The sequence below is a fragment of the Aethalodelphis obliquidens genome, unplaced genomic scaffold, assembly GCF_003676395.1.
Source record: "Aethalodelphis obliquidens isolate GAN/ISIS:26980383/991018 unplaced genomic scaffold, ASM367639v1 scaffold42, whole genome shotgun sequence".
Lineage (NCBI taxonomy): Eukaryota > Metazoa > Chordata > Mammalia > Artiodactyla > Delphinidae > Aethalodelphis > Aethalodelphis obliquidens.
The window spans coordinates 17303092-17330170 of record NW_020837986.1 but is presented as its reverse complement, the minus strand read 5'-3'; the positions used below and the strand labels follow the sequence as shown (position 1 = coordinate 17330170).

At 52.6% G+C, this 27079-nt stretch overlaps 1 protein-coding gene across 9 annotated transcripts in view; it reads right to left on the bottom strand.

Moving 5' to 3' along the window:
• The window catches only part of SMOX (spermine oxidase), a 64183-nt gene extending 37594 nt beyond the window's left edge, over positions 1–26589 (bottom strand). For 2 of the 9 annotated variants that reach the window (XR_003427230.1, XR_003427229.1), the window contains exons 1-4: positions 26378–26556; positions 4113–4346; positions 1845–1922; positions 327–553 (exon numbers count right to left, since the gene is read on the bottom strand). Coding sequence is in view for 6 of the 9 variants with exons in the window: in XM_027078849.1 (XP_026934650.1) it covers positions 327–553; positions 1845–1922; positions 4113–4320 (513 nt within the window). In the remaining 3 variants the exon portion in view is untranslated. Of the gene's footprint in view, positions 1–326; positions 554–1844; positions 1923–2485; positions 2508–4112; positions 4347–24999; positions 25681–26377 lie in introns of those variants that run through there. The other 7 variants (XM_027078849.1, XM_027078854.1, XM_027078852.1 and 4 more) reach the window with 6 other exon arrangements.
• Positions 26590–27079: the final 490 nt, after the last annotated feature.

Genomic DNA, 27079 nt, shown 5'->3' with positions numbered 1-27079 from the left:
TCTAGTAATAAATCTAATAAAAGATGTTTAAGGACTTTATGGGGAAATATTTAATCAGGAGTATCACTAATCTCTTACCTAGTACTGCTCCACTCATTGTCTTCATTCTACCCTCAGATTGTCCTGATTTTCCAAATGCAGGGCCCAGAGAATGTGCAGACATGACCAGGATCGTAGAAGACCCCAGCAGGTCGCCCAGGCCCCTCAAGTCTGATACATACACACACACACACACACACACACACACACACACACACACACACACACTGCCAGGGCGTTCCCTGCCCCACAAACCCTTGTGCCCAACTATCCCCCTAATACCTCACCTCGTTGTATAAATCACTGAATTCCTCAACCACATCCTTGGGGATCCTGCAGCCATGGTTGGTGAGGTAGCAGGCCACGCCATTCTTGGAGTAGAGGCTGATGCGGCCCACACTGCGCTCCCCATCAGTTGTCTCTTCCAGAAGGCCATTGGCTTCTGCTAGATGATAGATGGGATTCCCGTGGGAGCCATGGATCCACGTGGCTCCCAGCTCAAAGGTGGCGTGTCCTGATGGCGACAATAGGCTCTTATAGGGGCAAGGAAGAGAGCCAGAACACTGCCTCACCCTCCTTCCTCCAAGAGGATCCTTCCATCCCCAACAACAGGGGGAAGGAAGCGGATTAGGTACCGCTCTAGCAACGAACCAAAATCTTCAGTGAAAATATCTCAGTAGAAACCACATGTGGCACAAAATGGATTCTACTTTATAGCTAACTTCTACCCTGAATAACTCTATGATCTGACACCAAGTCATCTCACTGGAATAATTAGAAGACTCTCCTAAGATAACACCAGACAACAGACCTCTCCTCCTCCTCAGGAGAACTTCTATGGGTACCAGTGGGTACAATGGGCCCAGTGAGGGGAGCAAGGATCCTTGAAATACCCAGTGAGGAGGTCCAGCCTTCCAGACCCAAGGTCCCCATTTGGCCTTATTCCAATTCCTCAAAATCCAGTGGCCCAAGAGTCTAAGCCACTCTGCCAGATGGAAAATGGTCACCTCCCAACACAGTCTGGGGCAGAAGAAAGAAGGCAAACATTCCAGTTTGGAAGACTCCTCCCCAAGGCAGTCTAAAACAGACTTCTGGAGAAAACTAAGCTTTCTCATCCTATGGCACAGGTGGCAGAACCCTAAGAGTCTGACTGGGGCAGAGGGAAACTCCTGGGCCCAGTTGGGACAGGGCTGGTGGCTCATTTTACCACCCCATCCATAGCCAAGGTATCAGATGCTCTGAGGCAAGTTGTCACTGTGCCTGTGCCTATTTCCTCTTCTGGGCCTCAGTTTCTTTTTCTCATGCTGCATGCTGTGATACATTTGTCTCCTCCCTTGCCTAGCTCCCAGGGAAGCTGAAACAATGAAAGGAAAACAGGAACATTTTTTGGTGTTTCGTTTTGTTTTTGGAGGCCTGATTCAAGACATCATGTGTGGTAACTTTTTTGCCAAGATGGTCACAATAATCCCTCCTATCCTTACACACATGGCCCTTTGCAATGTGACTTTGACAGTCCTGCCATCAAGAGATGGAGTCTTTCCGCACCCCTTGACTCTGGGCTTGGCTTGTGACTTGCTTTGATTAACAGAATGCAATGAAAGCAATGTTTGTGGTTTCAGAGCCTAGGCCTCAAGACACCGTGTGGCTTCCACTCTCTAGACTGTGACCACCATGAAGAGAAACCCAAATTTCTGGAGCCACAGAATATCAGCAAATAAAATGATGTTGTTTTAAGCCACTACATTTTAGGGTGGTCTGTTAATGCAGCAATAGTTATCTAATACACTATAACAGACAACACTCACCCCTCACCCCAGGAACTGGGCATTTCTCTTTTTTGTGTCTTCTCTTTCCTGGGCTGCTTCTAATTAAACCATCAGTTACTTAAAAAAAAAAAAAAAGAAAGAAAAGCTCTGTGTGCATCTATGTGCCAAACACAGAGCAAGAGAAAACACAATCAACCTCAAGCCACAGCCAGCAAGACAGAATTTCCTGGTGACTCTGGAATCAGAGGCAGGAATGTGTGGGTCCCTTTGTCCAGGGAAAGTGGGCAGACCAGAAGGCACGAAAAGCTAGAAACCCAGTGCCCTTCTTCCTCCACGGGGTTCCTGGGGGGTGGGGGTGGGGGGCACTGGGGACATTTATTACTAATTCTCCTTTAGAGCCTCAGGCTCCCCAAGGTCTTTTGCCTGGTTTGAGCTCCCAATAGGATCAAAAGGGGCCTGTACCCTCCCCAGGGTACACCAGGGAGCTCCAAGTCATAGTCACCGGGCAGTGATGTCCAGGCATGGGGTATCCAGGCATAAGCAGGAACGAGGTGAGCAGCTCAAGGTCAGCAGCAAGGTCAGTGCTCCACTCCATCCCCCAAGCTTTACAAGGAGGTGGGGTAGCCCAGAGTACACCTCAGTCTGAGGATGTTTCCTGCCCTCTCCCACAGGCCTCTCACCTTTGTCATCCTTGTTACATCCTGCATCCAAAGGGTACCAGGCACCATCTCCACATCTACCTCACGGTGTCCTTGGGGCTTCTGGTCATCGCCGCTGCCCTTACCACCGGGATTCACAGCTAGCATCTCACACTGCTGCAGGTCCAACTGCAGCCTGGGCTTTCAGCCCTGGGTGTCTGCACACACAACACACACACATACGCCCTTGCCTGGATTTGCTCTCCCGTATCCTGGCAGGGTCTGCCTTGATCTGATTCTTCACATATATCATGTGTGCAATTCCATGTGTGCAATTACCCCCTTCCTTCTTTTCACTACCTAGCCAACTCCCCTCATCACCTGAGGTCCACCCAAGCTCCCTCCCCTCTGAGGAAGGCTTCCTGCCATGTGCATCCCCTCAGCCTCCTGCAGCCCCATCCTTTCCACCTCCCTCCCTTCTACAATCACTTCCCTGCACAGCACGTCTCGGCTGCCAACTACCACTGAAACTGGGCTGTTTGTCCTCCCGTCTTCTGCTTTTATGTCAGACCCTGAATGTCTTATCAAGATTCAAGAACCACAAATGGAGCCATCCCATCCCTAAAGCTCCTAGTCAGCCAATCAGGTGTTGAGCAAAGAGTCTCAGGGCTTCCCAGCTGGCTGTCCCCAGGTTTGCACATGCCTTGGACTGCACTTTCATCCTCACTGCCAACACATACTCCTGTGTGTGCCAGGGGAAGACAGACATAATTTCACATACACCTTCCAGGAAATACTCTAAGGGAAGACTTTTAATGTGATCAAAGTTTTTGAAAGAAGAGAGAAGGTTGCTCCTCAACCTCTGCTTATTCTAAGTCTGTCCACCTACTTCTCTGAGCCAATTGCCCCATTCATCAAAAGTAAGCACACAGAATCTGCTTGGCCTTGCTGCCCATGTAGCAACAGACACAAAATCCTCTGGAGGGTCAGTGTAGCCCACACACTCCAGGCCACCATGAGTGGTCCCACTGGGCCATTTTCATGGTCAGACCCCCTGGATGGGAAACCCCTCTGACTTCTACCTGCATTTCAGGCAATTTCCCACCCTCTAGGACCCCTGGCAAAACCTGCCCAGCCCTAGGGTATGTCTCTTATCTGGCTGCTTTCTGCAGAGGCCTTATTTCTCTGCAACCTGGAGAGACCCTCCTCCTCGACAATCCTAAGACCTGCCCATCACTCACAAGGAGGCCCAAAGTCTTCTTCCACCTCCATTGCCCTTACCTCCTATTGTCCCAGGGCTAGCGCTCAGTCATGATAACACTAATTCATACTCAAAAGTTAACAACTAATAGAAACTTGCAGAATTCCCCTTCTTGTGAAATAGAAACCAGTCTACCCACTGCGAAGTTTGGTCCTGGGTGTCCTTTCCCTCCTAAACACTGTGAACTCTAGATCGTGTTCCAAAGATAGAGGCCAGAGCCCCATCCTGCCCACCTCAGAAGGGTGCTGAGAGGGGCAAAGGAAGGGAAAATGCCCAGGTAGCATGCATGATAGAACACTAACCCCCGGGAAGAAGATAAAATAACGAGATTTCAGGCTAGGTCAGGGCACTGGGAGATAAGAAGTGACCTTAGGAGATGACTGGACTGAGGTGAACTGAGGCACTTACCAAGCTTCACGCTCTGTACGCGGCCTCCAATGCGGCTGGAAGCCTCAAGCACAGTGACATCCGTAAAGCCCTGCTCCAGAAGTGCTTTGGCAGCAGCCAGGCCAGCCAAGCCGGCGCCGATCACCACCACACGAGGCTGTCCCCTTCTCCGCAGGCCACGACTGAGAGGGTCATCCGCACTGTCACCACTGGATTCACAACTTTGCATACCGTCCACACTCGCCTCCTAGGAACCTGCAGGGGGCAGGGGGTCACAGCTCACCTGCTCTGCCTTCACTTCCCACCTGCCCCAAGAGATGCTCACAGGCTCTGCCTTCAAGGGGGGACCCTGAGCCCTCTCAAGCCCTTCCGAGGACCTGGGCAAGAAGAGCCAACTCCAAAGGATGTGGGGAAGGAGGGAGGGAGCCACAGGGAAGGAAACAGGCAGGGAGGATGCACCGTGGGCCCCCATCAGCAAAAAGGAGAGCTGACAGCCCACCCCAAACCCCTGAAATCCATCAATCCCATCTCAAACCTAGCAGGCACCGCCTCTTCCCCAAGGATGAGACAAGAGTCAGTAAGACAAGAGTCTTGGTCTTGTATGACCAAGAAGGTCAAAATCAGGAGAAACTGATCCTGGTGCTGCTAACCCTGGACCAACACCGCCTAGTACAGCCCAGCACAGCCCAGTACCACTGCTGTGGTCCAGCTCACACTGACCTCAGGATGCTCTCATGAACCCCAGGATGCTTGTACAGACCTCAGGGTGCTGGAGCCAACCCCAGGATACTTGCACACACTGCACTAGACCCTCTGCTCTCCCTCCCTCCCCTGGCCCTTCCCTGGCACTCACTCTCCCTTGCCCTGTCTTCTCTTCTCCTCTTGCTTTCAGCTAGTTTTTCACAGCCTCAATGAGGTGGCAGTTTGGTAGGCAGGACACAGTCCCACCCTCCCCCCAGAAAGTGCCACGAGGCTGGTATCGAATGAACCTCTGCTATTCCGGGTAGGTCTCCAGTTTTTTTTCCCAGGCCACCCAGCCCCTCAGTCACCACAAAGCAGCGAAGAGCCCAGGAAACAGTGGACCGTGAGGACCCGTGGCACCAGAGGCCAGACATCAAATTGACAGTTACGCTAAGCCAGCTTGCTCAGAGACGCCAGCCTAGGGAGCTGACGGGAGGCCAAGGGGGTCCGTGAATCTGGCCCCAGGGCTGGGAGAGGCTACCCTTCTATTCCTGGAGTGACTACAAGGGTTTGAAGGTATCTGTGGGCCATCCCAAGGGGCCACTCAGATCTGATCCTGTCCGCATTCCTTTCCTGACCCAAGCTGCCTAAGGTTTCAGTGGCAGAAGTTGCATACTGTCCAGTTAGTTACCCATACCATCCATAGTATCCAGGACCTAACAGGGGAGTGAGTGTGAGTGGAAAGTAGCTGCTGGGCAGTGGACAGGGGGCATATAAAAAGCTGTCACCCATACCTAATCAAGCTAAGTAAAACACTTCCTATGACACAGCAGTCCCACTCCCAAGAATACACCCAAGAGAAACAGGGTATACTCCACCAAATAGACATAGAATGTTCCTAGCAGCTTTATTCATGATAACCAAAAACAAATATCCCAAAGGTCCGTCAACAGAAGAATAGATAAATATACTGTCCTATTTGTAGCATATTCATACAAGGGAATATTCTTCAGCAATAAACAGAACTAAACTACTCTCAACACTATTACATTGAACAAAAGAAGCCAGAGACAAAAGAGCTCCATACGGTATGACTCCATTTACGTGAAATCCATAAAGAAGTAAAATGAATCTGTGATGACAGAAGAGAGACTGGGAGGAGGGGAATGAGTGAAAAGGGTCAGAAGGGAACTTTCTGGGGTGGAAGGAATATGTATCTTTATATGAATGGTGGTTACACAATGTACATAGTTGTATACTTAGGATTTGTGCCACTCATTGCATATATGTATGCATATACATCTCAATAACTATTCAGATATTCATTCCTGGTTCACTATAAAAAAATAAAATAAAAGCTGTGCGCTAACTTCCTCCTTCACACGCCTCAAGGTCTGACCACTTAGATTTCCACTCCACCTCTAACATCTTTTTATCACAGATTTTAGAAGGGGTCTTTTTCTAAATATTCTCAGTCTGAGAAGCTGCTCCTTGCACCTCCCCCGCCCACTTCACCTGCCGATGCCACACCTGGGCACGGACAGGAATGTCACCCCACTCCTGCTCTCAAACTCCCTCCAAACTACACCCCACCCCCACCCCCGGGCGGCCAACTCGGTGCGGGACTGGTTCCCTAGAGGGCCGGAAGGTGGCGCCCGAGGCCCAGAAACCCTCAGAGGCAGGGGCTCCCCACACAGCCTGGATCCCTGCCTTCTTCTAGGAGAGCCTGTGTCCCGGCTTTCCCATTCCTCCCTCCTATGTCTGTCTGTCCTTCTGCGGTCCACCTCACCCCCCACCCCCGTCCCAGTGATGTTCTGTTCGGCCTCCTGGGAGCATGGAGGTCAGAGCTGGCGCAAGCCCTTACCTCCCCTCCCCCTTACCCTTCCTTCTCTCCCCCTCTGCCACCTTCCCGTCCCTCCCCCAGGTTCTGGCGGAAGACTAGAGGACTAAAATTAGAGGTGAGGGTGTGGCTGACTGCACCAGAGGCCAGCAGGGAGGAAGAGTCCGCCCCGCGGCGCTGGCAAGGAGCGTGCTCTGCGTCAGGTTTGTAAACACACAGGGAGCTAAGAGCTGCTGCTGTGGGCCTCCACAGCTGGGCACCCTGCTATGCTAAGCCAGAGTCGAGACTGCCCACCTCGCCCCCACGCCCCAGTTCCCCAGGACTAGGGGGCTCCGCCTGTGCGCTGCTCTCTAGGCCTCCAGTCCCACCCCCAGCCTGAGGCGGCCCTCCCCAAAACAACCACTTTTACACAGTAAAGGGGTGGGATCGCTACAGTGGTTTTCAGACCTTACTGGTGGAACCCCTTCTCGAAAAGCTCCTGTGGAGACCAGGGTGTAACTGGGTTGAAACTGGAGTTCCCGCTACCTCCGGAGGTCCCTAAGGTCTCATGGCAGAACCTCCCAGGCTCCCTGGAGCACCACCTATGAAAACCCAGGGATTAGGGTAAACTGCAGCCTTGGGTAGAGGTAAGGAATGCCTGGGGCAGTGGTGCATTCCCAGGGGGCTACCTGAACTTCCTGGCTTCCCAGCCTCCCTTTCCTTCTCTCTGAAGTGGCCCAGCTTGTCCTAACTGCATTATGTGACAGTTAAATAAGGCCCTATATGGATGTCAAGAGACTGTCAGCATTTTTAAGAGCCTTGTGCGGGAAAATCATTTGTAAAGTTCTGTAGCTAAATTATGAATACACTGCCTTTAGTACAGGCTTCAGGAATGGATTGTGGGAAATGCAGGCAGGCAGTCTGCCTTTAAGATGAACACAGAAAGGACCCCAAGTTCCCAACATATTAGAGACCTTCAACTCAAAGAGACATCACACATATGGTGCCATGGTGGGAGCAAGTAAACAGGGACCATATAGGTCACCTATTCCCCTGGCCCTCACTGCTAACCCCATAGTTCTGTCTCTCCGCAGGCCTTGTCCCAGATGAGCCTGTCAACCCCTGGGGCTCCCGCAAGAAGCCAGAGAAACCACATGCACAGTCCACAGATGGCAAAAATGAGGCATCTGCCTCATGGTCTCCCATAATGGGCCATGGGGCCAATGTACCCTGGGGTCCAAACTGAATGGAAGAGAGAAAACTGTATGTAGCAACACCCACTGTGTGCTGGGCCCTCAGCTAAATGCTGAACTGGAGTTTTGGGCCCTGTTATCTCAGGATGCGGGGCGGGGGGGGGCACATTTGTTTTCTGTTGGTTTGTGTCATCTCTTCCTTTGGAATTTTTTTAATCTTATGAGAAAATGCCTAAGAAGAATCACTTAATGTTCCTTGGTGCCTCCCTGTCCTTCTCTTGCCTTCAGTAAATTAAATAAATAAATAACATCCCCCTCCTTGATCTGTATGCACAGGAGAAACAGAACACCCTGAACTTTTTTGAGCAGATAAAGGAGAGAAGAAAAAAGTGTTGGCTCAGCCAGGCAGGGAGGGGGAGGAGGGAGGCACAGGGCAACAGACACTTGCCTACTTGCTCCTGTTTCCAAGGCAAAATAGGGGTGGGAGGCTGGGGCCGCTGTGTCCCCAGGCAGGCCATGCCTAGCAGCTTCAAGAAATCAGGTCCACCCCCATTCAACATGCCCAAATGCCCCACTGCCTCCCACCCTTACCCCACCCCGCTCCACCCCCACCCCCACCCCCACCCCCACTTCTCTGGCCTGCAGGCCACCACCTCCCCCTGCAGGCCAGAGCCAACACTACCCTGACTGAACCTGCCCAAGAAGCCAAATTGGAAAGAAGGCAGCAGGGAAAGAAGAAGGAAGAAAGGTCCTGTCCCATGGCAGGGTCACCAAAGAAGGATGGATGAAGATTAGGAGGCCCTGGGAGTGAATCACAAGAAGGGTCAGTGGCCCAGGTTGGTGCAGGACACCCCTTCCTCCTCAGTGTTGGAGTCCACTTCAGCTCATCAGGCAATCAGCAGGTCACTTCCCTCCTTAACACTGACCACTACAACAAAAACAATGCCACAAGGGGCCCAGCCTCCCAGGTGCCCCATACCCTTCCAGAGTTGCCCCTCAGAAGAAACAAAAGAAGTCTGCCCATCCTTGGCTCCCTTCTGAACACCGCCTACTCCCAAATATGTCTGTCTCCCTGTCCTTTCCCCAAGGTCACTCCAGGATGAATGACCATTTCCCAGAGAAGAGTATGGCCAAGGTATTTAGCCCACCTGGACCTTAGGGTCCAGACTCCAACAGCTGAAGCACTCTAAAATGGGCCCATCCCAGGACTTCCCTAGCAGTCCGGTGGTTAAGACTCTGTGCTTCCAACGCAAGGGGCACGAGTTGGATCCCTGGTCAGCGAACTAATAAAATCCCACATGCCGCATGGTGTGACCAAAAAAAATTAATTAATTAAAAAAAAAATGGGCCCACCCTTTCCAATAAGCAGGCTTCTCTCCTCCAAGCCACACATTTGCTCATGTGAGCTCTGTCCAGGGCTTTGGGGGCCACCTGCACCTTCCCCATCAGGGACTTACAAGTGTCACCTCCCAACAGATACTCCTAGTGCCCTAGGGCAGCAACCCAACCTCAGTTTCCCTGAAGGAATCCCTCTCTGCCTCAGGCTTCTAACAGGAGGAAGGGAGGGGGAGGGAAGCTGGGATACTGGTCCTGAGGAATCTCTCTGGACTGCCTGGCAGTTTGGGGGCGGGGGGGGGGGGCTGCAGATTTGGATTCTCGAGGACCCCCCAGACAATGCAATTATTCTTCAAATGTAAAAAACGCCCAGAAATCCCAGACCAGCTGCTTTGCACAGTGGCCCAGACAAAGGGACTCTGTGTCTGCCCATGAGGCTCCTCCCACCCGTAAAACCCAAGGAGAGACTGAGCCTGAACTCCTCCCAGCCAGACCCTCCCAGTCTTCCTCACCCAGGCCAGTCAGCCAGGAAGTGAAAGAAGTCGGATTTCTGGGCCAGGCCTGGCCAGCCACGGAAGGTAGATTGGGGTGGATAAACATGGGGACAGGGCAGGAGCAGCCTGTCAGCCCAGAAGGCACAGGGGGAAGGGAGAGAACATTGGCCTGGGAGCCCAGAGACCTGGATTCGGGCCCCAGCTCAGTCTCTCTTGGCAGGTGACCCCAGACCAGTGTCTTCCCTTCTCTGGGCCTCACCTGGCCAATACCTCTGAACTCACCCCAAGGACACAGCATCTGTACCCCGCCTCCTGGACGTAGTTATCTAAGCCCCGTCTGATGCTTAACTGCCTGCCTCCTTCAGTCTTTAAACTTTCCCATCTGTAAAATGGGGATACAGCTACCTGGTGGGACTGCTGGGAGAATTAAATGATAGCACAGGTAAAAGGTGTGGCCACCTGCCAGGGCCCCCTCAGAGTGGGAGGGAGAGGGAGGATAATCCCCAAAGAGACTAGTACGGAGGAGGGAGCCACCTGTCCCAGGACCCAGAGCTCCATTTCATGTGTAAAAGAACCCAAGTCTTCACCTGAGCTTAGACTCCAGCCTCAACCTTGGCCCCAACCCTAATATCAGAGTGGACCTTGATATTGACATCAGTCAGACTATCCCACAGCCTGTGTTTGACTGACCCCCAACCCTGACTCAGCCTGACCATCCCACCAGTCTTGGCCAGAGAAGGGGTGGGGAGTAGGCATCAGATACAGTGGCCGTTAGCCAACCCTAAGCTCAATCAATAAAAGAGACAAGGCACGGGGGCCTCGTTCTGCAGAGCCCTCCAGCCAGCAATGTTCTCTGGCCCTCACAGGCCGACATGAGGAAGGGGCTCTAGGGGCCCCATCTTCCTTCCTGGCACTTAGACTTTTCTCCAAGCACAATGTCTTTATTACCCACACCTGTTCCCTGCAACCAGATGCGTAAAGTCCCTAAAAACACAATTTTAAAAGGCTTTGTAAGCCTTTTTCAGAAGAGAAGTGGGGAGCCTGTATTGCATGGAAAAAGACAGCCCTAAACTCAGTGTTTGAGGGAGGGGAGGCCAGAGCCAAAGGCATGGCCCACAAAGGCACTGGTGGGCAGGAGGGGAAGGTATTCCTGGAGAGGTGAGTGCTCTGGCTGGCTTCTGTTCCCCTTGATGCTCTGCAAGGTGGGATAGACCTGAGTGAATTGTTTCAGGACCCCCAGCTTACAGCTGCCTGCAGAGACAGAAACTGGAGACTACCTGAGTGGGGGTGGAGGAGGGGAAGAAAGCATGGACAGAAGTCAGAGAAAGGGTTGGGTCTTTCTGATGGGCATAAAGCTCAGCTGGCAGTGGAGAGAGAAACAGAGGTGCAGATGGACCAGGGCAGAGTCCAGGACTGCATTCCTGCCCCCATACTCACACCCAAAGAGCTTTATCCCAAACTCCATCCTAGAGATCCCATCCACCTTCAGCAAAAATGAATGGATCACGCTCTGACAATAGATCAGATCAGGTACTAGTCATCTAAGCATCTCCTATGAACCTTTCAAAATCTGGGCCAGCCCCACCAGCTCAGCTTCCATCTCTGATCCATGCATGCCCTGGTTTCCCATCTTTGTGTGTGTCTGCACACAGAGGTCCTAACTGGCCAGGTCACCTCTCTGCAAGCAAGGCCCACATTCTTCCCCTTAGATCCCAGATCTTCCAGAGGCAGGCACAGCCCACGCTCCCTCAGCCCAGAGAGAGGTCAGGGGTCTGACATGATGGCTGCCACTCCTGGAGAAGATGAAATTGCCCAGACAGCAGCTTTTGTCCCTAACCAGCATTCCCTTGGGTGAGTCCGTTAGCACCTGAACTTCAGTCACCCCATCTGTAGAATGGGAACAGTCACCCCTACCTTGAATGAGGCCAGCCCTGACCCCAGACCCTATTAGCCAGTTTCCTTTTCCTCAGCAAAGTCCTAAAGGAACAGGTTTCACTGTGGCTCCCTTTAGCAATCCTTAGGATGAGAACTCATGGCCTGTATTCCCTCCCTCTGAGCAGGATGTGACACCCAAACTCTAAACCCGCCCCTCTAGGAAGTCATCAACCACAGAAATGTAAGAGACCACAGAACTGGTTACTATGCCAGTGACTACATTGGTGTGAGACTGCCCTTAGTGACATCAAATCAGGCCATGAGCAGGGGAGGGCTGATGGGAGATGGTACTCACAGTCACTCACTACCCTGGGAAAGGCTGAATCTGGAGAGAGAAAACCAGCCTCAAGACCATACCAGCCCTGTTCTGAGGCACCCAAGTCACCATGGCCCCTGGGGAACCCCAGGAAGACACATTTCTTCCTCTCTCTCTCTCCCTTTCCCTCTCTCCCCACCTCCCTTTAGTCTTTCTCTCTTTCTTTCTCTCTCTCCCTCTCTCTCTCTCTCTCTCACACACACACACACACACACACACACACACTTCCCTTATGTTTCCCTTGATGACTCAGCTTGCTAAATAGCCTCCTCCTTTGGGAATACCTTATTGCACCATGGTTTTCATACAGGCCCTTGTTTTTGAATACCAGGGGTTTGAGGCTCCACAACTTTTTAGATGAGTGACCTGAGCCTCAGTTTCTTCATCATTAGAATGGGGATAAAGAGTCCCTGCCTCACAGGGTTGAGTGTGACAATGCAGAGTGCTTAGCCCAGAGCCAGGCATGTAGCAGCAATGGTTTTTATATTAGCTTTCCTACAGGCCTAAGTCTGCACACTACTGGGGTCACCACAGGGATGGCTGGGCCAGGACATCAGACATGGGTGGGGATGGGAAATCCAGCCAGTAGAGAGGTCACAGACCCTCCTGCATGATGACTCCAAAGCAAGACCTCCAGGCCTCAGAACTACACCACCCCACAGTGGCACTGCTATGGTCTGATGACGGGGAGGAATAGAGAAGTAAGAGAGAAGGGCCACACCACTTACTGGGGGCACTTGCTCCACCCAGGCAAGGTCTGTGAGGCTGAAACTGCAAAAACAGGACAACCTGTATGGTCACCAGCCTCCAAGATGGCCCTCAATGATCCTCCCCTCATGGTACTCATGCCCTACAGTCCCCTCCCAAGCTGATCTGTGTAGCCAATAGGATATTGTAGAAATATGGAGTGTGACTTTCAAAACTAGGGCATAATACACACTGTGGCTTCCACCTTGCTCTGTTAGACTGCTTACAAGAGGGGAAGCTAATCACCATGTTGTGAAGAAACCCACATAAGCCCACTGAGAGGCAAGGAACTGAGTCCTACCATCAGCCAAACCATCCTGCTAAGCATGTGACTGAACCACCCTGGAAGCAAATCCACCAGCCCCAGTGAAGCCTTCTGATGACTGCACTCCCAGCCATCACCTTGACTGCAACCTCCTAAGAGATCTCAAACCAGAAACAACTAAACTGCTTCCAAATTCCTGACCCACAGAAACTATGAGGATAATAACTGTTTATTGTCATTTTAAACTACTAAGTTTTGGGGTAGTTTGTTACACAGCACCAGGTAACTAACAGTCAGCAGTTCTCTCTCCTTGGAAACCCCCCAGAGTAGAGACCCCAAGGTAAACTCCCCATCCTACTCAGGGTCCCAGCTCCCTCTTTTCTAAAACTCAGGGCTGGGGTTAAGTGAGCAGAGAGCCTGGCCCAGGCCCTACAGCATACAAGGCCCAGGAGACAGGAATGCCTTCCCAGCCTGTGCATTACACTCACCTGGAGATTTTTACAAAAGACCGATACCAAGCCCGGAGATTGGGTCATCTAAGACTCTTCCTGGTGGGGTCCAAGCATGGAAATTTTTTAAGGACTCTACATGATGCTAACATATAGCCAAGGTTAAGAATCACTTCTCTACAGCAGATTCCAAATGTAGATTCCAGGCCAGCCCAGAACATCTGGGATCTGCCTGTACAGGAGTAGAGGAGGCAGAGAGAGCAGAAAGGCCAGGCAGTACCCAAGGTCCACTCCCCACCTTCCAGCTTAGGCTGAGGGTCTCCCTCTGTCCTCCCTCCCCAGCTGCTGCCCGACTCCCAAAGCACTCTGCATTGAACACCTGTAATGTACCTCTGCTCACAGGGACTGCTCCCTCAGAGAGAACCCAGGGTGCAGGGACAGGGTCTAACTCTGAGTGACCCAGGGAAGACTGTTTTCTCATCTGCAAAATGAGTATTGCCATCACACCTGCTCTGCTCTCTAATAGGTATTAGGCTACCACTCAGAAGTTTTCAGAGAGATTTATTTTTTGTCTCCCTCAAGGCAGTTTCCCACTCCTTCATAGCAGCATTATTCACAATAGCCAAAAGGTAGAATCCACTCAAGTCTCCATCGATGGATGAATAAACAAAATGTGGTACATGCACATAATGGAATATTATTCAGCCTTGAAAAGGAAATTCTGACACATGCTACAACATGGATGAACCTTGAAGACATGATGCTAAGTGAAATAAACTAGTCACAAAAGGACAAATACTGTATGATTCTACTTACATGAGGTACCTAGAGAGTAGTCAAATTCACAGAGACAGAAAGTCGAATGGTGGTTGTCAGGGGCAGGGGAGGGAGGAAATGGGGAGTTAGTGTTTAAAGGATACAGAATTTCAGTTTTGGAAGATGAAAAATAGTTCTGAAGATGGATGGTGGTGATGGTAGCACAACAATGTGAATATATTTAATACCACTGAGCTCTATACTTAAAAATGGTTAAAATGATAAATTTTATGTTATGTATATTTTACCACAATAAAAACAACAAGAACAACAAAAAGTTGAGTGAGTGCTACTCTGTACCAGGCACTCGAGATACTGAAACAGCCAGATGCCTCCCCTTGGAGGATCAGGGGTGACAGGTGCCACAAAGCAAAGCAGGAAAGGGGAGAGGCAGCTGCTCTGTGTAGGGAGGTCAGGGAAGGCTCTCTGACAAGAGGACACCAGAACAGAGGAAGTGACAGGCAGGAGAGGACCAGAGGGCAAAAAGTGCTATGGTGACCTCCTAGGGACTTGCTGAATGATGAAATATGGGGGTAAGAGCAAGGATGGGGTCAGGATGACTTGGGTGACCAGTCATGACACCAGGACCAACCCTTACAAGTTCTGTGTCAAGTGGTCATCTCCTTTCCCCTTCACAACAAGCCTGTGAGGTAGGAAAGACAAAAAGTTGGTGCAAGACCCACAGGTGGGAGGAGGGCCCCGGTGGTCTGACTCCAGAGCCCAGTTCTCCCCTTGGGGCTATCACAAGAGTTGGGAACGCTTCTCCAGGCCATCTCCCATCGAAGGGCCGAGCCTGCCTCCAAACACACAGCCCAGGGCCCCTCTCCCAGCCCCACTGCATAGGGCATCACATGCAGGCATGGCCCTGACCAGCCCCTGACCTGGGTTAGTGTCCCCACATGGAGATCCACCCATTCAGCAGATGGGGCACTTGAAGCCTGGGAGGTGTGAATTGGCAGATGAAGAGGTAGCCTCCCGGCAGGCTCCTCCCCTCTCCCTGACAGGAGCCACAGGCCTCACAGTTCTGGAGGGAAGGAGGACAGCACAGTCAGCACTTTCCCCTGACTCTTTCAAAACCACTGACAAGAACTGAGGCTTGTGAGACAGCTCAGCCGGTGCAGTTCCCCCTTGCTGGCCCCTCGTGACTCTGCACAAAGCCCGTCTGTGCTTCGGCTCCAGCCCCTGGGGGAGGCGGGGGAGGGAGGGGGGTCTCCTGCAGGCCAATCCTCTCTCCTGAGCCACGGGTGGGTCCCCACTCTGCCCAGCCCAGGACTCGTGCTCCTGGCCCACAGGGCAGACCGTAGCCCTGACAGCAAGGCTGGGCTGTCCAAGGCTTTTGCTGGGTTCAGGCAGTACTTGTGGGAAGAGGGTCCCCTCCACTGTAAACTCTCTTCCTGCAAAGCTCCCTCTTCTATGCTCATCCCCCACCCCCAACCCCCATTCAGCATGGTTTATCACAGAGCAAAGGTGGCGTACATGATCACAACATGGAAAAAGAAAACATCCCCCAAAAATCCAGCCAACAGATAACCCCCATAGCAAATCTCTATTTATTAAGCCCTTCATGTGCCAGGTCCCACGCTGGGCACTTTCCATTCATGGCATCATTTAATCCTCCCAAACACCTGGTGCCCATTTTATAGATGAGGAAATATCAGAAAGGTTCACAGGTGTGATGGAGGCCACCCAGACAGAGTGAGGGGTAAAGCAGGGCTTGAGAATGCTCAGCTCTTCTCTCTCTACCCAGCACTTGCCCACCTCTCAGGCCCTCACTCAGCCTCCCGGGGCAGCAGGCCTAAGGACAGCCCTCAGCCTGGCACTTCTGTCTTACCCGTCCCCACGCACTGACACTGCACACATTGTACCAGGCACCCGGGGCTAGCAGGAGGTGTCCCCAAGCCTGGCAGCTTACCCCAGCTACACTGCCAAAACTGGGGCTGCCGCCGGGAGATCACCTGCCTCCTGGCCAGGGCGTTAGTCAGGTGGGCTGCAGGCCAGCCACCCTGGTCTCCCTGCCCCACAGGGACTGGCTTAAGGCTGGCCAGACCACAGCCCTTTGCCCTGGATTTTATCCTCCATAAAGAGTGACAAGGATAGTGGCCTAATGGCTTTTGGCAGCACAAAAGAAAATTCTAAGAGCAACTAAATGAGAATTCCCTCTAAACAGTCACCTGCTGTTCATCTGGCCCAAGATTTTCCCCTCCTGGTAACTCCAAGGTGGTTTAAACTGTGCTCTCCTAACAAGTCCTAGCACAGGATCTCCTGACACAGGATCACCCAATAAAGGGCTCTTCATAAAGTTCAACCCTGAAGCAGAACACCACCCTCCCCCACCCCTGCCAACCTCAGAAAGAGCTGGAACTCGGTCTGAAAAGCCAATGGTGTTCATTTCAAAATGCACCCATGGGCCCCATGATTCAATCCATAAAACACCTATGGAGTTAAGACGCTGAGCTTAGACAATAAACATATTCTTCAAGTTCTTTTATTGAGTTCAAAGAGAGCTTTCGGAATCAAGAAATGTCTGTTCTTATAATTCTATCATCATTGTTACCACTATTTTTCACTGAGTACGTCCAAGGTACAGAGGGCAATGCTAAGCATTTCACGTGGAATATTTCGGTTAATCTTCATGTCACTATCCCCCTTCTACAGAGGAAGAAACTGAGTTTCAGAGAGTTTCCACATCTAACATAAGGCACTCCAAAATATACTCAGTAAGATACTAAAGCTCAGGCTTTACTCTTTTTTTAAAACCGAGGAATGAATCAAGTTTATCACCTTTTCTTGAGTTACTTTCTCAGATTAACTCAAAAGTTTTCCATTAATTGTATATGATTTTTTAATTTTCCAAAATAGAAAAGATAAAAGAGATATGTTTATTTAACATTTAAAGGCCTCATTTTAAAATCTTTCCTATGAATGTCTGCCCACTGGTGGTCCTGCGCGTCTCCTACTTAGCTGACTCAAGGTCTAGTTATTTGCCAGTCCACTAGGAGCACCCATCAGTGTCTTCTCCCTAGAGTCAGGAGTTTGGGGGAGCTGGGCTGGGCTGGCTTGGGGAAGAGGTCTGGTTGTGGGTAGGAAGGCATGGTTGAAGGTTTGGAGACGGGCTCTGAGGGGTCTGTGACTTGAGGAAAGGGCATGAAACCAGATGTCCTAGAACCTGGGCTTGAGACCCAGTCATGCCATTTGCTGGCACTGCCAGTGTTCCCATTTGTGAAATAGCTCATGCCCCGTGGGCCACATGGGGAGGACAGGAATTATGGGTCTACCAGGGCCTGGCACAAGGCTGCAGAGGGTGGCTGGGTTCTTCGTTCTGTTTCCTAATAAATTACAACTCATTTCCAAGTGCTGCTTCTCTTGGTCTTAAATCACACCTTCCTTAACACCCTCCTGCAAGAAGCAGCTAGATGACAAACGAATCTGGACTGAGGGGCAGGGGTACTGGACTTACCCTCGCCGCACAACAGCCAAGCTACCCTGGTCTGATTGAACCCAAATGCTTTTCTTCGTCCTCCCTCCTACTGACCCCTGATTTAGAGAGAGCAAGAAAAAGCCTTGGGCTCCTGCCTATTTGAGGAAGAAAGAGACAGGGTCAAAGGAAGAAGAAAGTGCAGCTGAACTGGGTAAGAAAGCTCGCTGAGCACCCCCTACCAGGGTCTCCCTGAGGGCTGTTGTCACTACGTAGGCCTGTTACCCACATCGCACCATTACAGCAACTTCTGGGTTGCTGTTTGAAATGCTGCACCCCATCACTTCCACCTGAGCTGCTGAACAAAGAGTCCTCACACCTCAGAGGATATGAGGTGTGGTGAGGGGCAAGGCAGGGTGGCCTCACTGACCTTCTCTCCCAGCGACAGGGGAGGCAGGACGAGCACGAGCCCAGGGACTCTCCCTGTCCTACACTTTAGACACCCCTTCCAGGAAGGCGACAAGAGTGAGATTCCTAAACTGTTGGGAAAATGACTCAGAGCTCTGATAATCTGAGGGTCATATTAGCAACTCGCCCCTCCCCATGCTTGAGACATGAAAGCACACAGCAATTCTCTGAGGAAGCCCAGTGAGGGGGGAGGGGTCCTGTACCCCCAACCCACCATCACACCCTGCCACTTTTCTCACTAAACCACTGATCTGATCAAACCACTGCCCTGCCCAAAAACCTTCAATGGCTCCCAGTGGGCTAATGAATGAAGGCAGGTCCCTGACACCTCCTCCCTGCCCTCAGCCCCGCTGTCTCCTACATACACCTACTGGACCCCAGGACTCCCATACCCAGACTAGGCCCACAGGGCCCAGGGTGGCCTGTGAAGTCTCCTCACTCTGCCCAGATATCCCCACCCTGCTAGCCACTCCCTCAGGAAGTCAGTCCTCACTCTTTTCTTGCCTTTCTGGAAAATCACCCCTCTGTTCTAATCAAGACCCTATCCTGAGCCTGACATGCTCTCTGCCGACCTTTGTGCCTCTCAAATCCCTGACGAGTGTCCCCTTCCCTGGGTCCTTCCTGGAGACACTGCCTGCAGCCATGTCAATCACATTGAGAGCAGCCAACAAGAATCTGGGTGTCACAACAACCCTATCAGGGAGGTAACATTATCCCCACGGTACAAATGAGGATAGTGAGGCACAGAGAGGTTTTACCTTCTTGCCCAGGGATCACAACCTCACTCTCTGAGATGAGAGGCTGGGAAAGAACTTGCAGGGCAAGAAGATGGGAGGGAAGGATGGGGTAGGAGGCCCTCCCAGAATCCAGAAGACCAAGGCCTGGCTACTATTGGGTCCCTTTCCCACCCACCCAGTGAAGCAAAGCTGCTGCCACTAGAACCCAGGGTGGGTTCTGGGCCCCAGTCCCCTCCAGGCCATCCCTCCCTCTACAGTACCCTTTTCTTCCACTAACTCTCCAAATGTACCCATCCCACCAAGTCCACCTCCCCCAGGAAGCTATTGTTCCATCCGACCTTCCCTCCCTGGCACTTCTGGGCCCACCCATCACCCGTGTTTGTAGTCTCTCATGGAGCAGCATCCTCCCACATCAGCCCTTCCAACCAGGTGTTCTATTGGTCAGTTGGTCATTATTAGGATGTCTTCAAAAAAAAAATTGTCTATGGTCTAATCAGTTTAGAAAACACCAGTTTCTTTTCTACAGCACTTGTCAAAGCCTTTAATTCTCTTAAATGCATTCTGAATCTCCCATAGGATAGTGGAGTGGATTTTCCAGTTTCTACCCTTGTTTGTTCCCTGAACCCTTGAGGTTTCTCAGAACAGTCTTTGAGAAATGCCACCTCCTCCCACCCCCTCAGGACAGCCTGGCACAGCAGGGAGCACATGGGTAGGAATCAAGAGGGGGAGTGGGGGGGGGGGGTTATCCTTTTAGGAGTTATAAGTGACATTTTGAGAGCTTAGCCTGAAAGCCCCTCTTGGCACTGCCCAGGGCAACAGAACCTCTGCCTTTAGTGTCTGCCCTTCCCACCTTTCTTTGGGTCAGGTGACTGCCTACCCTTCTGCTAGGGTCTAGAGGGACCTCATCTGACCAGTGGTATCAGATACCACCCTTCAGGCTCTGCAAAGCCCAGAGAACAAGGGGTCTTGGGAGATCCCCAAATCAAGCTGGACAGCTCTTCTGGGCAAATTGCTCATTCGACTCCATCATCAGCACGCAAGTTTCAATAGTAAACCAAAATTAAAATGTATTAAGCTGCCATTCTGGGAAGATATAGTGCTCTACTCAACAAACCCTGCAACTCTCCACCCTGCTCCCCAGAGAGGGGACTGAATCCCTCAATTTACAGGAAACTGAGTCCCCAGAGCAGAGCACACACTTGCCTGTAGTGTCTCAGCCAGGGGCAGAGCAGAATGAAGCATCCAGGCCTCCCCACTTCCAGGTGCACTGGGGAGGCGGCCTGAGTGGGATAAGACCCCAACAGCAGCTCATGCAACCATCAGGGCAGCTACAAGGACTCACGCAGGCCAGGCAGGGGTCAGGGATGCTCGCTGGGGGTGAGAGCTCAACAGCTGGGGGAACTTTAGGGGCTTTCAGGGGAAGATGGCATGTCTAAGGCTGGCGTCAGCTGTTTCCCCAATCTCCTTGGCCCAACCCTGGCTGGAGGAAGAGTGCTCACCCCAGATTGGCTAACCACAGGGCCGGGCTTGGCTGTGGGGAAAGATAAGACACCCTACATGCCATCTCCATGTCACCCTGCCCTGGGGCAGTCGCCTAAAACACTTTCTCATGGTTTTGGGAGCTCCTCAAAGTCAGGCACCCTAGAAATCAGGCCTTTCTCCCAGCCTGAGATCCAAGTCCCCAGAAGCACCTCACCCAGCCCCACCCCGTCAACAGAGTAGCCCCTGCATCCCATACCCTCCACATGCTCCCCTCTGCCCTGCCCCCATACAAGCAGTCTATATGCCTCCCCAACACAGTTCACAGGAGCCAGGACAGTCCCCTTTATCTGTTTCGGGTCTCACCTGATCTGTGCCCATCCCTGTACCTGCCTGGCCCAAAGTCCCCAGTCTCAACCCTCACTACACAAAGATAACCCATGGGCCAGCAGCATCATACCACCCAGGAGCTTGTTAGAAAACACAGAGTCTCAGGCCCCACCCCAGACCTGCTGAATTGGAACCTGAATTTTAACAAGCTGTCCACATGTATGCTAGAGTTTGGGAAGTAATTTTATGGACCACTGCTCTAATCAACTCCTTGCACCTATGGCCTATAAGCTTCGATGGCTCCCCAGGGCCTAGTGAATCAAGTCTAGACTCAGTGGCTTGACAATCAATGCTCTGACTGACTTGTCCAGGGCTCCCCCTCCACCTCAGGAATGCCATCCCCTCCTGTGTCGGTCAAAGCTACCCAAGACTTCAGGGCGCTCTAAAAGCACCTCCTCCTCCAAGAAGCTGGTCTGAACTGCACCTCATTACATCACATCTGGCATAGCTCATTCTTATTTCCTGGTGAGTGGGGACCCTGTCCTGTGTTCCCAGTGGCCCCAAGCACCAGGGTGGGGCATAGAAGATGCCAGATGCCAACCACAGGTAACAAGGCCCAGTGTCCAGTTGTTGGAAAGTCCACCCTCAGCTCTAGCCTGCTGGACTCAGGCTCTGCCACAGCCTTCACCTCAACTCAGCAGACAAGGACTCAAGCAGTGGGGACAAGCCTCCTGCATACTCCAGAGAAGGAGCACTCCTCAGAAACATGGGCCTAGTGAGCTTCCAGCAGCAATGTGCTTGCTCTGGGCCTCAGTTTCCCAAAATGCAGAAGAGAATGCCACTGAGTCTGCCTCCCTCTTTTCCTGGGGGGCTGGGAGGATCTGAGATAGATGAGCAGATCCCCTAAACCCTGGGGTCAGAACTTGCAGCAAACAGACTCCAGCCCTGTGTGGTCAGCAAACCCTTTCACAGCCTATTAGCCAGGCCCCTGGGAGGCCAAGTCACCTGCCCAGAGGTGTCCTCATGACCAAACAGGAAAGCCTCAAAGGACAAGGCTGTCTGTAGGAACTGGCTGGCCCAGTTCCTACAGACGGGCATCCCATGGGGAGTCCTCGCTCTTTACCCTGGGTCTGCAAGAAGGTACTCAAGCATGTAACCTCAAGGAGTTCCTGGCTTCTACAACCTCTGGGGAGCAAAAAAAAAAAAGTCTCTCTAATCTCATTTTACAGACAGACAAAAAGGGGTAAGGACAGGGACAATACTGAAGTGGATTAAGCTCTTTTCAGTTCCCATTTCTCTGTTCCCCCAGCTCTGCTCCCACCTTCAGTCCAGCCCTACTCAGACCCCCATCCAGGTTTCCCAAGGCCAAGTCTGAAGCTCCACCTCACAACATCCTAGATGGAATACAAAACATGCCAGTTTATCTGCAGAGTTCCTACCTCACCTCTCTGGGCTCTCCAGAGGCAGATGAAGAGGGCAATGTGGCAATGCTGAACCCAGAGAAGTGACACTCCAATGGTGGCATCTCAAGCAGGGAGCTGTTTTTGTACGAGAAGTAGTTGTCCTCCCTAGCTCCCGGAAATCACAGTGTGCGTGACACCCAACCTGGCCTGGGCCCAAAGCCCCTCCTGGAAGAAACAGAGAGACTCAGCTGCCCACTCTGAGTGAGGACCCCTTCTACCTTACAGGGTGTGACTTCTTTCCTACTTCCCCAGCCCCAAGGCCAGGCACCTCTGCGGGTCACGAAAAAACATTTGTTAAGAAGACTTCAGCTGGCGAATATCTGAGAGGCATGAAAGAAGTGACAGAGTAGAGTGTCTTAGAGCATTTATTCTGGAGCCAGGCTGCCTAGGTTCAAATCCTTGCTCTGTCACTACCGAGCTGTATGACTGTGCCTCAGTCTTCCAGTCTGTAAAATGGGAATAAGACCTACTTTACAGAGCTGTTAAGAGGATTCAAGGAGGACTTCCCTGGTGGTGCAGTGGTTAAGAATCCGCCTGCCAATTCAGGGGACACGGGTTCAAGCCCTGGTCCAGGAAGATCCCACATGCCGCAGAGCAACTAAGCCTGTGTGCCATAACTACTGAGCCTGTGCTCTAGAGCCCACGAGCCACAACTACTGAGCCCATGTGCCACAACTAATGAAGCCCATGCACCTAGAGCCCGTGCTCCGCAACAAGAGAAGCCACTACAATGAAGAGTAGCCCCCGCTCGCTGCAACTAGAAAAAGCCCATGTGCAGCAACAAAGACCCAATGCAGCCAAAAATAAAAAGATAAATAAATTTATTAAAAAGAAAAGAGGATCAAAGGAGCTAATATTTGCAAAGTCTTTAGAACACTGCCTGGCACGCAGTGAGTATACCAGGGCCCTGGCCTAGCCTCTTGGCCTCTGCCTGATTTCTCCCACCCAGGATACCCTCATTTCTTCCATCTATCCTAGCTCAAAGCCTTTCCTAGGCATGCCAGCCCAGCCCTGATCTGAACCCCTATCCCCTAGTTCCAGCGCTCACCTCCCAATGTTACCTTGGTCCATCACCAGTCCCCCTGTCCAGGGCCAAGCTTCCCTCTCCCAGATCTGAGGTCCCTCAGTTCTTAGCCCTCCATTCTGAGAGCACTAGCCAAACAGCTCAATTCTCAGTTGGCTCCTCTGTGCAAAAAGGGGAGCTGTGGGTGGAAAGACAAGGGTCTACAGAGACCCCCAACTCCAGCTTCTTCCTCCCCTTCAACTCCCTGCCCTGAGGGCTAGGCACCCAGCAGCCACCCAAGAGACTGGGTAAAGTAAAGCCCTGGCTGCCCAGGCCATCCCCATCTCACGAGTTAGAAATCACACACAAGCACACAGGCACACACCCCTCTGTTGACCCAGGCTGGATTTCCACCAAAGAGAGCAAAGGAAATCATTTCTCCCCAACCCACAGCAACCCACATCAACTCCACACACCCCCAGACCCACCCAATCTCCCACTAGGCATACAGGCCTGCCTTTGAGCCTTCCCTTTTTCCCACTGACCCCCTCAGATTCTTGCAGTGATTTGCACAACTGCTTTCATGGAAAGAAAATAAAAATCCTTAGGATCACCTGAGGTTTACAAGGGGCTCCTGCACTGCCCTGACCTTTCCACCTGGCTCAATATTTCCTGAGTATCAGCTACATGCCAGGTACTGTGCTAAATGCTCTAGATTCAGCAGTGGGCCATTCAGTCAAGGTTCCAGCCCTTAGAAAGCCAGAAAAAGTAAACAGACAACTGCAACAAATGGTTATGAACTGTGATAAGCACAATGAAGAAAGTAAACCAGGTGCTACGATGAATTACAGGGAATGATGGGCTTCTACCAAGACTGGGAAGGCATATTTAAGCTGAGACCTGAAAAATAAGAAGGAGCATAGCCAGCCCAGTAGAAAACCTTGGAAGAACATTCCAGGCAGAGAAAACAACACAGGCAAAGGACACAGGGCAGGAAAAAGCTTAGGTGTTCAAGGGGCAGAAGTGATTCAGGTGTGACTGTCAGGAAGATGAAAAGGGGACAGTGTTAGGATAAGGCTGGGGGAGGTCAGCAGTGACCAGACCTTGGAAGATCTGAAAGGCCAGGGAAAAGATTTGAAACTTCATTCCAAGTACAACAGGGATCTATTGAGGGTCTTAGAGCAATGAGACTAAATATTTTTCTAAATTGTTCTTGCTGCTCTGTTAAAATGGATTTGAGGAGGCAATTGCAGACTTAGGGAAAGCAGGCAAAAGCTACTACAATATTCAGGCAAGATATAAAAGGTGGCTTGGCCTGGGGCAGTAGCCTAGGGCAGCAGCAGTGGAGTCAGAGCATGAAGAATAGGCCTGAGATAGATTTGGCAAAAGGAACCAAAAGCACTTGCTGTAGCACTAGATGTGGAGAGGGAGGAAAAGGGAGGAGATGATGCTACCCGGTTTCCTTTCTTTAATGGTGGGTGGGTTACAGGCCCTTTACTGAGATGGGAAGGCCTGCGGAGAGTCATGCTTGGGGAGCACAGTCAGGGTTCTGTTTCACCCATATTAACTTTTTCATACCTATGACACCTTAAGTCATCAGATGGGTGGCTGGATAGAGAGGTTGGGACTGGAGATAAAATTTGCTACTTAAAATCATGAGAATGAAAATGATATACACTTAAGACCTGTGTTTGTAAATAAATGTTTGATTTTAAGAATTATAAGAAAAAATGAGAGCTTGAGGGGTATGTAAATAGAAGGGACTCAGGGGAGAGGAGGGGGCTGAGAACAGAGCCCAGGGATCCTCCAACATTCAGAGTGAGTGAAGGAGTTGTCCTTAAACATAAGTAAGGAAGGGCTTTGGTGGGGGGAAAGGGGGGTTGGTAAGGAAGAAAACCAGGAGAAGCCAAGAAAGGATATGGGAGAGAATGATCAGGACCAAGGGAGGTCAAGGAAGACCTACTTGTGGGGGAGTGTAAATCAAGGGAGACCTTTACTTGGTAGTTTCAGTGAATCGGTGGGACCAGAGCCAGGTCAAGTGAGCTGCAGAACCCAGGGACCACAGGTACAGACAGCTCTCTGGAGAAGTTTTGCTGTGAAGGGAAGTGGAGAAGTGTGTCTTTAGCTAGGGGAGAATGAGGGATGAAGGCAAAAAAGGGGGCCATAAAATGGAGGGGAGCAGTGGCAAAGCATGTTCTTACACTGTTGTGAATGATCCAGGGGGAAAGTAGCCACTTTTAATACTGGAGAGAGGGCAAGTAACTTGAAGAATGGGGGACAGGGAGCAGACCATCTTGGAACCCTAGTTAGGCATTAGCCTGTGGCAGGAGCCCAGCTAACAAGAGGAAAGGGGAGGGGGGCAAAGAAGCAAAACGCAGACGTGGGGCCTTCGCTACACACACTTTCAGATGCACACCTACCCATTCCAGTGACCCCCCTAGACACTTGCCGTTTTGCTGCCTGCTCCAAACACGGACAAGTTACCCACCCCCTCCGCGGATTGGCACGGGATGTGCCACCACAGGCAGACTGTTCAACCAACCTGTGGGCACATTTCACCACAGGTGCCAGCCACGGCGCTTCTCTTATCAGGCCATACACCCCTTCCTGGTGCAAGCTCTGAGGGGGACCCCAGGCCCCTCACCGGCTCTACCGGAGCCCCAGCCCCCACCCCTGGGCAGTGGCTTCTCTGAGTCCCTCTCCCAAATTAAGCATTCGACACTCCCTACCCCATTCCGAGCCTGGCTCTCGCCTAGCCCAGCGCAGCCCATTAGCCCCTAGTTGGCTCTTCGGAGAGAGCTGCTCCCCACATTGTCCAGGGGATACCCCGAGGAGACCACCTGGACGCCCTTTGGGAGGGCGGCCCAGCCCCTCCCCGTGTCCCAGCCGTTGCCCCGGCGCCTCCTCTTCCCTCCCCAGTGCCCATGCTCTGGGCGGCCCAAGCCGTCGCGGGGCGTCCGCGCCCGGCTTTGTCTGCGCCCACGGAGCGCGCCCGTCGGGCGCCGCCGGTGCTCCCCAGCTGCACGCAGCCCTAGGGTCCTGCCTGCCTTCCACCCTCCCACAGCCCCCCGCCTCGGGACCACGGCCACCCTGCCTGACCGCCGCCTCCCACGACGCGAGCGAAGGGGCGCGGCGCCCACAGCCCTCGCCGGCCTCCGGGAATGCCGGGCACCCTGGCCCTCCCGCCAGAGCGCCGCTCCGGCTGCCGGAGCCCCGGGCCGGCCGAGCCCTCGGGGCCGCGGCGGGCCCCTCACCCTCCCGCGGCGGACGCAGCCCCAGCCTGCGCTCGAGCGAGGCCGGCGACCGGGGATCGGGGAGCCGGGAGCAGGCGCGCGTGGTACCTTTCCCTGCTGAGCCGGGGAAGTGAGTTTGCGACGAGCGGCTCTCCACCTCGGCCTCCTCCGCCTCCCCTTCTCTTCAGCCGCCTGGCTTCCTTCTCCAGCCGCCGCCGGGACCGTAGGGGCCCGAGCCAGCCGCTGCGGCCTGTGTGGGGCCCCGCTCCGCCTAGCGTCCCCGGCCCACCCCTCCCAATCTGTTCAGGCCCGGCCCCCTCTCCGCCTCGGGGCGGGGACGCGCCGAGCTCCTCCCCCGACCCCCCCGCCGTGGGTGGGGAGGCTGGAGGCTGCGTTGGCAGAGAACCTCAGGGACCCACCTTGCGGAGGGACCCGGGCCCAGCGCTCCCCACCTGGGTTCCACGGCCCCCTCCTCAAGCTGGGCGCAGAACGTCCCCACCTGTCCCCAAAAGGAAAGCAGGCAGCCCAGCCTTGCGCACCCTGTGCTTGGGCGTAACGCGGAGCCGAAGCTGCCTGCCAGGTGACGAGCAGAGCAAGGATGCAGGCCTCAGTTTATCCGCAGAACTCGAAACCCTCCTGTTGAAAGGAATGGGCGCCTCTCTCTCCTCCCGGAGCTGCCTTCACTCCGGCAGACCCTCCACTGGATCTCAGTTGTGGTCAGAGGGCTCGTCCCCAAGGGGCCACCTCCAACCTCATTTTCTCTGCAACACTACCGCCGCACCCAGCCACCACCACCCCCTCCCATACCTC